This window comes from Tauraco erythrolophus, chromosome 3 (assembly GCF_009769465.1).
Source record: "Tauraco erythrolophus isolate bTauEry1 chromosome 3, bTauEry1.pri, whole genome shotgun sequence".
Lineage (NCBI taxonomy): Eukaryota > Metazoa > Chordata > Aves > Musophagiformes > Musophagidae > Tauraco > Tauraco erythrolophus.
Window position 1 is genome coordinate 87,878,238 of NC_141467.1, and position 13,399 is coordinate 87,891,636.

The 13,399-nt window shown below is 36.7% G+C and overlaps 1 protein-coding gene across 4 annotated transcripts in view; it reads right to left on the bottom strand.

The window, feature by feature from the left end:
• Window positions 1–13,399, bottom strand: part of CSMD3 (CUB and Sushi multiple domains 3) — a 737,988-nt gene that overhangs the window by 620,449 nt on the left and 104,140 nt on the right. For all 4 annotated transcript variants that reach the window (XM_086609528.1, XM_086609527.1, XM_086609526.1 and 1 more), the window contains exon 3: window positions 1,575–1,687. In XM_086609528.1, coding sequence (XP_086465654.1) covers window positions 1,575–1,687 — 113 coding nt within the window. The remainder of the gene's footprint in view (window positions 1–1,574; window positions 1,688–13,399) is intronic.

Genomic DNA, 13,399 nt, shown 5'->3' on the forward strand with positions numbered 1-13,399 from the left:
GATGCAGCTCTTAAAAAAGTAGATGTGCCTATAGGAAGAGAGACTCCAGTGAACTAAAACTCTAGGGTCCATCCCAACTTCTTTCAATATTCTTGATATCATAAAATAAGGCCTCAGATTCAAAAAATATTAGTATCAAATTAAAGATTCTAAGTTTACATTTTGTTGTAAAATGCTGACTTCTGTGGTTGAAAGTAGAACTTCTCCCCATTTGTCAGTGATTTAGGAGCTTGAGTTCTATTAATCAGCGTGTTATTTTAGCCTAGAAAGGAACTATGTGAGGAATCAGTCATAGGCGGAAACTGAACTTTATTGGTGATCTTCCATTTTAGGTTTAATCATTCTCTGTCATAACTGAAATGTATAGTACACTATCTGTTAACATTAGCAGAGCAAAACCTTTTGACAATGTACAGAGACAGCAGTTGATACCATACACAGTGAATTTGAATTTCCCAATTTATGACACCGAATCAATGACTAAAAACCTACATATTTTCCTAACGTGCATGAGAAGTATATACTTTATTTTGCTTAGTTAAAAATCCATAGGAATTGCATAGTATATTTCTGTATAACATTTTTGTAATAATGCTGCTGAACAAAGTTACTGAACACTTGAAAAATTATAGAGTAGCTATAATCTAGCCAAAACCAGTTATGCGTAGCTTGAATTTCTATGCTGTAAATTACCTCCTGTTTATGTGCAAGCCAGAGAAAAGTGTGTGTAGTTGCCTCATTTTTTTTTTTATAACTCAAGGGACAAGAAAGGCCTGAAAATTCTTTTGCTTTTTAATTTCGTATCTTGACATAAGTAACTATAGGAGGGAATTTCTACATGAAGTAGCATTCTAATGCATCATAGAATGATGTTTACCTTCAGGTATAGAATTCTATGAAATTCTATACCTGAAGGTAAACAATGTCAATAGAGAAAGTCATTTTAATACAGAGTGATTCTGGACTGTATTTCTATGGCAGTCTTTCATTGCTTTACCAGTTTTTGGATGTTTTCCTAGCTATCAAAGTGTTACTCAGCCAGTTACTTTCTCAGAGGTTAGTTTCTGTTGCAAATGGGACTGAGCAGGGTACAACAATGGTCTCAGACCTTCTCCAGGCAGTTTACCACAGCTCCTAGATTGCTGACAGAGACATTTAATTCAATGGATGGATGATACATTCCAACTCTTCAAACATGACTAAAGTGAGCTTGATCATAAACAAGATCCTTCCTGGAACATATATACAGTAACATGAACTTCTGGACTTCAGAAGTACATGTGCCAGCTCATTAACTTCAGTGTATGTGTGAAAACTGTAGACAATTGTGAAAACTGCAGTGGGGAAGTAGCTTTATGTCAGTTTAAAGAACCGAATCAGTATTTTTTTTATGCAAAAGTATGAGAAGGAATTCATTCATAAAACCAGCAGATTTAAATTCAACTATCTAGTGAAATTCAAAAGTAATTAGTAACGTCTTGGCAGTAATTTGAATAAATATGTACATATACAAGTATGTATATGTACAAAAATCAGAGAAAAAAATCCAGAATCTTTTGTTAAGAATGTCTTACCTTCATAGTAAACTTTAAACCCATGAGCACTAACTGCAAAGTCACTTGTCAAGCGCAGTGAAAATACAGATTTTGTACTTGTCACAGGTGGAGGAAGATGAAATCCTGTTAACCTAAGAAACAAAAAAGCACAACTCATGGTTAATTGTCTGAAAAATAAAACTGTGTGTGACAGGTTGATGTTCCAAACAATATTTCATCATGGAAAGGGAAACTGACTTAAAAGTATGTAGTTTATATTACTTAAGAAAAATGATTTTTATACAATAGTTTAAGGAATCAATATAAAAGTTTAGCAGTTTTCATGGACACTGAACCAGGTAAGGTACATTGGTTTGAGAAAACTGTACTTAGTAGAGATGATAGTAAGATATAGAAACTGGACTTTAAAAATGGTCCAGATTTTTAGTAGAAGAAAAAAAAAACAAACAAACAAACCATAAAACACCAGCCAATTTACACTATTGAGAGTTATGTTCAAATGTCTATTGCATTATATATTTTACACAGACTTCTGTTAAAATTTGCAGATGAATTTTCTGCAGCAATATGATGAAAGAAAAGGAACCATGATACACTTTAATGAGGGAATTTAAGACTATATAAACTATGTATGTTAGCCTCAGAGAAGGTATTTTGGCTTTCGACTCAAACAGGAAATCCAAAGAGCACTGTTGTAAAATCATACATCTATAGAGAAAGCTCTCTTGCAAGGAATTACAGGGTTGCTAGGGTTTTTTTGGGTTTTGGTTTGGTTTTGGTATTTTTGGTTGGTGGTTGTTTTTTTGTTTGTTTGTTTGTTTGTTATATTAAAACCACTATGTTTGAGAAACAGATGAAAGGCCAATTTTTGTGTACTCATAGCACTGCTAATATGCTCTGCTGATACTCAGATCTACACATTCTTTTTATTTGACATACATATGATAACACTTACTTTCTTTGTTCTAGGAGAATAACCTCATCAGGGTTCATGCCAGACCAACAAAACCTCTAGCATTTACTTGTCAAAAATACGTAAAGAACAAGTTAAATAATCTAGCTGTGTATACTCACCAGTGAAATCTAGACATGCCTTTGGAACCCAGTTAGCCGTGTGTGGCAAATTATGTAGCTGATTAGGATGATTTATTTTATTAATTATTAACATTAAATTGTTTTCATGTGTTTGTAGCCAAGCCCTATTTTTACTTATTACTTTGAATTTAGAATGATAGAAAAATTTAGGTCAGAAGGGAACTGTGAAGTCAGAGTAGGCTTAACATGAGAGTTAGTTCACGTTGCTCAAGATTTCCCTTTTCCTTTTCCACTCTTAGAATAAATTCACTATTTTGTTGTTTGGTTGGGGTTTTTTCATACATACAGTCATGATGATGTTGATTTACTGCTATATGTGAAATGTAAAATTTAGTGTACACATACACAGACAATCTCCAAAACTCTTCACTACATTGTTAAACACCCACGGTAAAAAAGCTATATATTAAATAAGATTCACAGAAACATTTGATTTTGTAATGCATCTTTATAGGATTCTAGGACATCCAATTCATAGATTGGTCTTCTGGACACTTAAAATAAAAAAGACGTAAACCCTGATATTTTTTACTGGAAGAAAACGTATTTTTAATTTTGCTTGATATAAGTACTGCAAACACCAGTGGTGTTCAATGTTACTTTAATACACTTTCTGCTGCTTGTACTGAAATTTAGTCTTCTTCTGAAGTGAACTGACACGTTATGTCCTGCCATTACCAGTATTTCTAGTCTCACCAGAAGGAAGGACAGAGAGTGATGAGGAGTCCAAAATTTGAAAGATCTGGAAATGATTACCTGAAAAATTATTGTAATTCTAATATTAGCATTTATTTTAATGTTTTATTTCTTTTTAATGTTAAGATATCTTTAGATTAATTCTGTGTAGTGTACTATATAACTTACCCATAAGACTCATTTGCTGTGAGAATCGTAAAAATAAAATATATTATTCTCTAATGACTATCTACTTGGTATTCTTAACAGATACTCTAAATTAATGGGTGTTATTTTGTTGTGTTTTCTTAAGCAATCTTTGGAAAAAAACCCACCACAATAGCCTATCTCCTCTTTCCAGGGAACATTCATTCGTTACCCTACGCCTTTACGGAAACCATTGTTAAAGACATTGCAATAGCCAATGTATGCTATTGGTTACAATCATGACACGTGTGAAAGCCAAATGATAAGACAATATTACTCACTGCATAATGATCATAAAATTGAAAAACATGAACAAAAACAACAATGACACTTAGAGAGGTGTATATACTGATCTGTATATATGCAACAAGTCATCAATGTGTGTATCCAGAAACATATTCTTTGCTTTGTCATTTGCACCTTCATGAATAATGTCATTAAAATACGTCCAAATTAAAGAATTTATATTAATATACAAAAATTGAGAATTATTTACAGAATATTTAGCAATTAGGAAATGCATTTTTAAAAATTGATTATGAAAATATATTTTTGTTCTAACAATAAGACAGATTAATAAAATGCTTACCTCTCCCAAATGGTCATATGCATAATTCTTTGACAACTCAATATCAGTGCAATTTTCCTACTAGCTTACTCATAAACACATTTATTCATTGGTGTCAACACTTAAAAGTAAACTGACCTAATATAAAAACACATCTTCAATGAGATCAGGTTGCTCAGAGCCCCATACAGCCTGACCTTGAATGTTTCTAAGGATGCGGCATTGTGAAAAATTTCTTCCTTATATCTAGTCTGAATCTACCTTCTTCGAGTTTAAAACCACCACCCCTGGTCCTATCACTACAGGCCTTAGTAGAAAGTTTGTCATCATCTTTCTTATCAGCCCCTTTCTTATCAGTATTGAAAGATTGTAACAAGGTCTTCCTGGAGCCTCTAGTTGAGGAGAGTCCAGCTCAGAGGACAATACTAAGGAAATGTAAAGGTCGCCAAAGTTGAGAAACACAATTTCTAACATGTCAACATACCAAACTGTCTGATGATGAAAGCTAAATTTCACTGTAGAATTCCTAGAACAAATGAATGAATTTTATTCTTTACCATCGCTCCAGTAAAAATAAACTGATTCTCACGTAAACCAGTTATGAACCTTTGTTAGGACATAGAAACATAGAATCATAGAATGGTTAGGGTTGGAAAGGACCTCAAAGATCATCTAGGTCCAACCCCCCTGCCATGGGCAGACAAACCCTCCACTACACCAGGTTGCCCAAACAAACATATCTTACAAGAGTATTTCTGCATTTGCACAGACACCCTACTTTCCCTAGTTTCCGATACATGTTTAGGGTGGGTTTTCAGAGTTATTTTTTTAATTTTTATTTCTTGTTTAGATAGAATAATTATAAAAATAAATTTTCACACTTAAAAAAAAGAGAATATTTTTAAATGAGTACACCAAAACATTTCTGAGAGTAAAAATCATTTACATTATACATAGGAATTTAAATTTCTAAAAATCTGAGAGTCCTGTATCTAATCTGATGGATCGCATCAACAATATTTCCATGATTATGTATTTCTCATTGTTCTATTAATTATCAAAGCAAAACTAGTTTCTCTTTAACTCTTCATCACCATGACCTTTTCTCACAATCATATTCTATGCACTCACCTATGTATCCATGCCTTTCTGACCTTTGAGGGGAACAGACCAGGTCAGAATAGCAAGTTCCAAGAATGCCAAAGGTTAAAAAGTCAAGGAGCAATAGCAGCTAATCCAAGAGAGGATCAAATATGCTCCAAAAGTATTCTGATTAATTGGATCACACAATCGCTATGATGACAATCAAGTCACTAGTCACACTTCTTAATGAATTTGGAGGGAGAAATTACATACACTTTGCATTTCTGTCTTTTTGCAGGTATGTTCTAACTATTTTTCCAGCATTATATCAGAAAGGAAAATAGTCCAGAATAATTAAAATTGTAGTAGATTCCTTTTTAGTCCTTCCTACTTCAAACTTTTTCCATTGACCCAGTATGTATTTTCTTACAGTATTCAAATAATCAAGGATCATGCTCTCTTTGCTACTGTTCTGCTGCACTTTATTAGAAAAATAACTATTTTAATTTAAAGAAAAGCTATTATTTCATAATAATAGAAGAATTCCATGAAATTTAAAAGTAGCAAATTAAAATTGATAAGATGAAGTTCAATTACCTTGTTGAACTAGTTCTTTTATTAAACCAAGAGTTTAGAAGGATTCAGAAGAGGATTGGTCATGTAACTAATAAGTAAATTTAGAGTTTAACAGTATATCACTGAAAGAATTGCTAGAGTTCTAAGAGGGATATGAAAATCTCACGATTCCAGAAATCAATCAATTTCTAGGCAGTGAGGCTCTATCACGTGTGTATTTCATGGGGCATTGGTAGTGGGGGAGGCTCTGTGAGGAGAGGCCAGGGGCTGCTCCATGCTGGACACAGCTGGTTCCAGCCAGCTCCACAACAGACCCTCTGCAAGGTGCATTAGCAAAGCTAGTGGTGCCTCCGAAAACATATCTAAGAAGGGGAAAAATGCTGCACATGTAGTGAGGAGTGAAGAAAAGAAGTGTGAAAAACAGACTTGTGAACACCGAGGTCAAACAAGAAGAAAGAGGAGCTGCTCCAGGCAATGTAGCAGAGATTCCCCTGCAGTCCTTAGGGATCTATGTTAGAGCGTATATCCACACTGTAGTCCATGGAAGACCCCACACAAGTGCAGAGTGATATTTGCTGAAGTAATTGCAGTCCATGGAGAGGACTCATAGTGGAGCTGTTGTGGTTTAGGCCGACCCAGCAACTAAACTCCACACAGCTGCTCTCTCATGCTTTCCCCAGAGAAGTGGAGAGGAGAAAAATGTAATCAAAGGACTGAGGGTCGAGACAAGAACAGAGAAGGAGCACTCACCAAGCATGGTCCTGGGCAAAACAGACTCAGCTTTCTCAAAGCAAAGCAATTTATTAAGAGTTACTTAAAAAGACAAGGACAAACAAAACCAGTTACTTGAGAGGATAAAAAGAAACAAAGCCAGATCTTAAAAACAACACCTCTGCCCACCCCCCCTCCTTTCCTTTTTTTCCCAGCTCTACCTTCTCCCCCAGCAGCGCAGGGGGACAGGGAATGGGGGAGTGCAGGTCAGTTCATCTCATGTTGTTACTGCCGCTCCTTTTCTTAAAGGAGTTGTCCTTACACCCTTTTTCCCTTGCTCCAGTGGATCCCCTACTCACAAGGAAAAAATCCACAGACTTCTCCAACGTGAGTCCTACTCGCAGGATGCAATCCTTCCCCATCGGATTGCTCTAGTGCGGGCTTTACCACAGTCTCAGATTCTTAGGGAGTTGTTGCCACTCACTCCGGTGTGGGTCGTCCCATGGACTCTAGATGCATCTCTACCTTGTTGTGCCCATGCTTCATGACCGTCCTCAGGCTCAGACATCTATTCTCCGACGTGGGTTCTCCACGGGCTGCGAGTGGGTCTCTGCTCCACCGAGTCTGTCCTGGCTGCAGGCGGGCCGCCTGCCGTCTCGCCACCAGTTGCAGGGGAAACTCAGCTCCGGCACACCTCGTCCCGTTCCATCTTCACTGACCCAGTGTCTGTGTGGCCGTTTCTCTCAGATCTTAGTCCTCTCTGGGTGAACTCGACCCAGTGGGCACCCCGGGAGCGGGGTGCTCCCCGAGTTCCCCAAGCGGCTCTGCCGCAGCCATCCTCAGTGGGTGGCACCAGCCCAGCGCGGGCAGCACCCGGCTGGGAGCTGGGAAGTGGGGGCAGCGCCCTCCTCCCTCCTGGGCAAAGCACCTCTTCCGGTTCCTTTGTCACAACTTAAATAGTGCAATTTGCAGGGGTGCCGATTGGCTCAACCCCGAGGGGGATGGGAGTCCGATTTGGTGGCCAGAACTGGGTCTGACCCGGTTCCAAAACCAGGGAAGTCACAGGGAGCAAATCTCCTCTCCTGCCACCAGAACCCCTTTATATCAAACCATTACAAGGACTCAGACTGGAGCAGGGAAAAGTGAGAGGAGAAAGGAACAGGAGAAAGGAACCGTTACGGACCAATCACAACCTCACATTCTCCATCTCCCCGGTGCTGCTCAGGGAGCAGGAAGGCAGAGGAGATAATAATGAAGCTGAGCCTCACAAAAAAAGGGTGGGGATGAGGGGAAGGCGTTTTAGGTTTTGTCTTTGTTTCCCACCACCCAGCTCGCTTGAGTTGTGTCTCTTTTGCCTGTGACAGTAAACGGTAAGTGATCTCCCTGTCTTTATCTTGACCGAGGTGTTTCTTCATTTTATTTTCTCTTGCTGTCCTGTTTAGAGAGGGAGAGATGGATTGGCTGGGTGGGCATCTGACAGCCAGCCACGGTCAACCTACAACAACCTCTAATGTTCTTTCTTACACACCAGTTGAGAAGAAATATTTTTGAAATCTCAAATGTGTATTGGAAACGGAAAGCACTTCCCTATTGAGTAATAGACAAATAATTCTTTCAGTACCTGAAGGGATACTACAGGAAAGCTGGAGAGGGGCTTTTTAGAAAGGCGTGTATTGATATGACAAGGAGTAATGGCTTTAAATGGAAAGAGGACAGATTTAGATTAGACCTAAGGAAGAAAGTCTTTACTCTGAGGGCGGTGAGGCACTGGAATAGGTTGCCCAGAGAAGTTGTTGATGCCCCATCCCTGGAAATGATGAAGGCCAGGTTTGATGAAGCTTTGGACAACCTGGTGTAGTGGAGGGTTTCCTACCTGGTGGCAGCGGGGTTGGAACTAGATGATCTTTGAGGTCCCTTCCAACTCTAACCATTCTGTGATTCTGTGATTCTAAGTCTGAATTGAATTAGTGTTTAAGTTTTTGGGTGTACATGTGTGCATGCACATATATGTGTTGAGAGGTTATTAAAGGTGTTGAATTGCAGCTGAGAGTATTGCAAGCTTGATCTGCAGCATCCTGATAAAATTGAATTGATAATTGGTCTTCCAATTTTCCTTGCAAGGAAGCAGTTACTTATCCATTGAATTAGGAAGACAATAAGAAGTGCAAAGGCTTCTTTAAAAGCATTCTAATTCAAATATGAATAGGAGTAACTCCTACACTTTTTATATGTCGATTCAATCAATTTAAAAGAAGTAAGAAGAATTTGCTTTACTAGCCTATGAAACAAAGCAAACAAGATTGAGCAGAAGGGACTGACTGGGCTCAAGTTTTACTCTCACTGAAAATGATAATAAAAATATCTTATACTTTATTCAACCATTCATTAACAAATCAACATATGATTTATGAACTAATTTATTTTTGTCAAATGATAATTTTTCCCTGTCAAAATGCAAAACTGCTCATGCAATCTATTATTTTTAAATAATTATCATGGGTCAAGGCTGAACATTTTTAATTGAACAGCTGCTTTAAACTAGACAACAAAATACTCGTCAGGTTCTGACATGAAATCATATTCTTTACAAAACATGTTTCTAAAAATTGCCATCATCCATGATCAGTGTGAAACTTTTATCACACAACTCTGCACTTTTTTTTAACATCAGAAATTACATCAACTTCATTAATAATTATCTTTCCTATAACAGTCAACTTATTTTAAAACATAAAAAATAGCAAGATCTTCAAACACTAAGTAAGAAGAACTGAATATCTCACTAACGTACAAATAGTCTTTTCAAATCTCTAGAGTGAGGATCTGCCTGCTTCTTGGATAGAAAAACTGATTAGAAGAAAGCATATCAAAACAATAGTTTATTCTCATCTTAAATCTGGGTAAAGATGTACAGTACATTTTAGCAGATCTTGGAGCTTTCTAAACATCAAAGGAAGGGAGCCTGCTCATTCCAATTTTCCGACAGTTCTGACACTGACTTCACCCTGGTTCTAGTGATTTCCTCACTCCTCTGTGAATGATTCATTTAACTGCGCTGATGAAGAACGAATCCGTTCAAAAGACACCCAAGTCAATTGAGTTAGCAAAGGGAAGCACATCCACAAAGGGATATGCCTGATGAGTGCCAGAGCCAATGGAAGTGAAGGGAAGTATCACACAGCCAAAGCCAGAGGAACATGGGAGCAGGATTTGCTTCTGTAAGTGACAGCAAGCTTTTCGATGAGCTCAACTATCTTTTGTAACTTTGCCTTAATGTGTGAAAATAACATAATATGGAAAGAAGAGATGTCATATTTTGCTTATCACCAATGTAGGTGCCAGGAACTTCCAGAACAGCTTCAACTTATACTAAATATTCTATGGAGTTTTGGAATTCATCCATGAGCAAAATGCTTGTGACATTATCACCACACATGTTATTTCTGTTCTGGTACAGAGATAAAGTTGTAGTAGCAGGGCGTGTGAAGAAGGAAAACCTATCTGCATATATTTCAGAACCTATGCTTTTAATACAAAAAACTCACTGTCTTAGAATATAAAGTCATCATTGAGTAACAGCAACAAATATAATAAATTCTATCAATTAATCAGCTACATTAGCTGGAAAACAGACTGCAATAGCTCAAAAAAAAAAAAAAAATCCATGGACTTTATTTAATTCCTTTTCTTCCAGAAAACTTGCACTCTAAGTCAAAAGCAACCTGCTTTTCTCACAGATCTCTGCTCACTTTAAAGGAGAAAATATACGCAGAGTATGAAGCAGAGAGTAAGAGAGGGAAGTGCAGAGGATGCTAGAGGAAGGTATCTCTCCTCTAACATTGGATATTATTATCTATCTACAGCGAGGTCTGGAGCGTACCGTGCTTCAAGCCAGAGTCTGGATGCACTGCAGTGAGAAAGAAGTATGTATAAAGATTTTATTTTTGACCACTGCAGTGGTCTGAAATGCTGAAATGCTCTTGTTGGGGATAGGCAGAGGAGCAGAAAAGCTTTATAGTTGTGTTGAAGAGGAAGGGATTCAGAACACAGTAAAAAAGAGGAAAACCATAGGGCAACAGAGACAACCAAATAAAACAGTGGAGGAGAAAGCCAGGATACAATGGAAAAGAATTTTCATTTGCAGGTCTAAAATTCTGAGACAGACAGATCCGAGAAAAAAGTTGTGACACTCGAAACACTATTTATCCCATAAATGAGACCCTGTAACGACCTTTAAAAAACTGAAAGAGTAAAGAGTTGTAAATTAATGAATCTATTACATAAGTACAATGTATACACTATACAAGCATAAAAAATAAAAATATGTAATTTTCAGTCTCATAACAGGTAAGTATTTAATTCCATCTTATTCATTGTATCTAAAATGCCTTAGGAAAATTTCTAGCAGAAAATTGAAAAGCATTTTTAAGACAGTCCTATTAGAGTTTAAAATAGAAAATAAGGTCCCTGTTCCAAGAGAGAAAAATCTAAATTCAAAGTGTGGACATTGAAAATGTAGATTTTCCTTTTTAATTTTTCTTTTTCCCTACAGACAATCAATGCATGTGGAGTTTTTTCCCTTTCCATTCCCACAAAACAGAAAGGAGAAGACTTTCTAGGAAGAAAAAAACCTCTCCACAGTATTAATTTTCAGATTTGTTAAAAAAATATTTCAATAATGAAGTATAATTTTTCAAATTAATTGACTGCTCCCCTCAAACATCTCCTACAATATGAAATTAAAAGAAAAAAATAGCAATTTTGAGAGGAATTTTCTGTTACATGAAAGACAGTGAAACATTTTAAACCCAGTATAATTTATCAAAAGGATGTCAGGTAACTTATTCTGACCTTCACTTTTGGAAATCTTCCCTTAACTGATCTAACAAAGAAGAAACCTTTCCAAAATTAAAAACAATGTAAAATGAATTAAAAATAAGTGTATCATTCCCATCACCACTTTTTATATACAGGCTGAGAGAGTTGGGGCTGTTCAGCCTGGAGAAGAGAAGGCTCCGGGGTGATCTTATCGCAGCCTTCCAGTACCTAAAGGGGGCCTACAGGAAAGCTGGAGAGGGACTTTTTACAAGGGCATGTAGTGATAGGACAAGGGGCAATGGATTTAAACTGAAAGAGGGCAGATTTAGGTTAGATAGATATAAGAAAGAAATTTTTCACTCTGAGAGTGGTGAGGCAGTGGAACAGGTTGCCCAGAGAAGTTGTGGATGCCCCATCCCTGGCAGTGTTCAAGGCCAGGTTGGATGAGGCTTTGGGCAACCTGGTGTAGCAGAGGGTTTCCCTGCCCATGGCAGGGGCGTTGGAACTAGATGATCTTTAAGGTCCCTTCCAACCCTAACCATTCTATGATTCTATATACATTTATCATCAATCCTACATTAAAGATTGTTGGTGTCCATTGGGCATTGGTTTTACTGAAAACTCATTTTAATCAGCATCTTTCCACCAATTTCCATGGGCTTTGAGTCACACCTTCAGTTCCTCTACAAACCAGCTCTGAACATTCCTATTATAAACTGAATCTACATTTGATCAGTAATTGAAAACCAAGGTTTTACTTGGCTTCCACACAAGGACCACAGAAAAACAGCACTTATCAAAAGCAGATCAGTTGGCATGTGAAAGTACAGAGCTCTTCAGCTTAAAGAGTATTTTGTTTCTCTGATAGTTATAATAAGCATAGATAAGCATTCCAAAAGTCATCAGTGCAGGGACAAAATAAAGCTTACCTATGACAACAATAAATGCACAACTAGAATATTCTTTTTTTCTATATTCCTTGACAGCGTAGTTTACAGTGTGTTGTTCTGCTATGCAAGAAAGCATACAATGTTGTACTACTGTTAAAAAAAAAAATTTCTAATATTTTTAATTATTGAGGAATAATTAGAACTATTATTGCAGCAGGGGTCAAATAATTACGTTTACCATTTTAAGAACATATTGCTATATGAATATCTCTACTGTCCCAGTGTTAGAGACAGTGACTTCAAAATATGATATTGCTCTTCCTTACAAAGTAACACTTTCAGTAAATATTACTGAAAAAGTTCAATATGACAAGGTCTTTTTTATTATCTGCTGAAAATCCACTATTTTAGCAAAACAAAAAAATATTTTCGTGCTTGGAGTATCACAATCATTTCAGGAAATAAGTTTTTAAATATTCCATTACTTCTACTGAAAACAGATAGGAAAATGTACCTAAAGTTTGTCTCTGTATTTAGGATTGGATAACAGCTATATGTGTATAAAATGCACATCTGTAAATAGTTACAGGTCTGGCTGGTCTGCATCTGGCATATACCTTTTAATAAATGTGAGTAGGTTTAAATAAAAATAAAAGTATAATACAAATATGAGTCCGTTTATCTAATCTATTTTGCAGTCTTCAAAGAACAGGTTAGGCTGTGTTACCTTAATTCCATATCTGAGTAATTTTGACTGAGATCAAAAAAACAATTCTCAGTAAACAGAATCAGAGAGCAAACAAGACTTTTAAGGGAAACAACCATTACTGCAAACCAGATATCTCACAAAAAAGAGGATGAGTGAGCTACCCACATTTCACACCAACATAAGCAGCTGCAGCTGTTACTTTTTACTACTCTAACTGATAAAGACAATTAAACAAAAACCTGTTCAGGAACTTTCACACATTTTCATTGCCCCTGCATTGTTTGGATATATGTTTTACAAAAATGCTAAACATAACTTTTTCAAATCACTGGTAGCCATAATGCAAAGTGTGAAATCAATACAAAATTATTCTCAGGACACAACCCATTTAACAGTGTACGCAGTGAATAAGGTTTTTTAGAACTCTGAAGACTGGTCCCACTCTGTATTTTTCTTGAAATTTTACCCTTGAATTCAATACCAGGAATAACCGACCACTTCTATAAATATC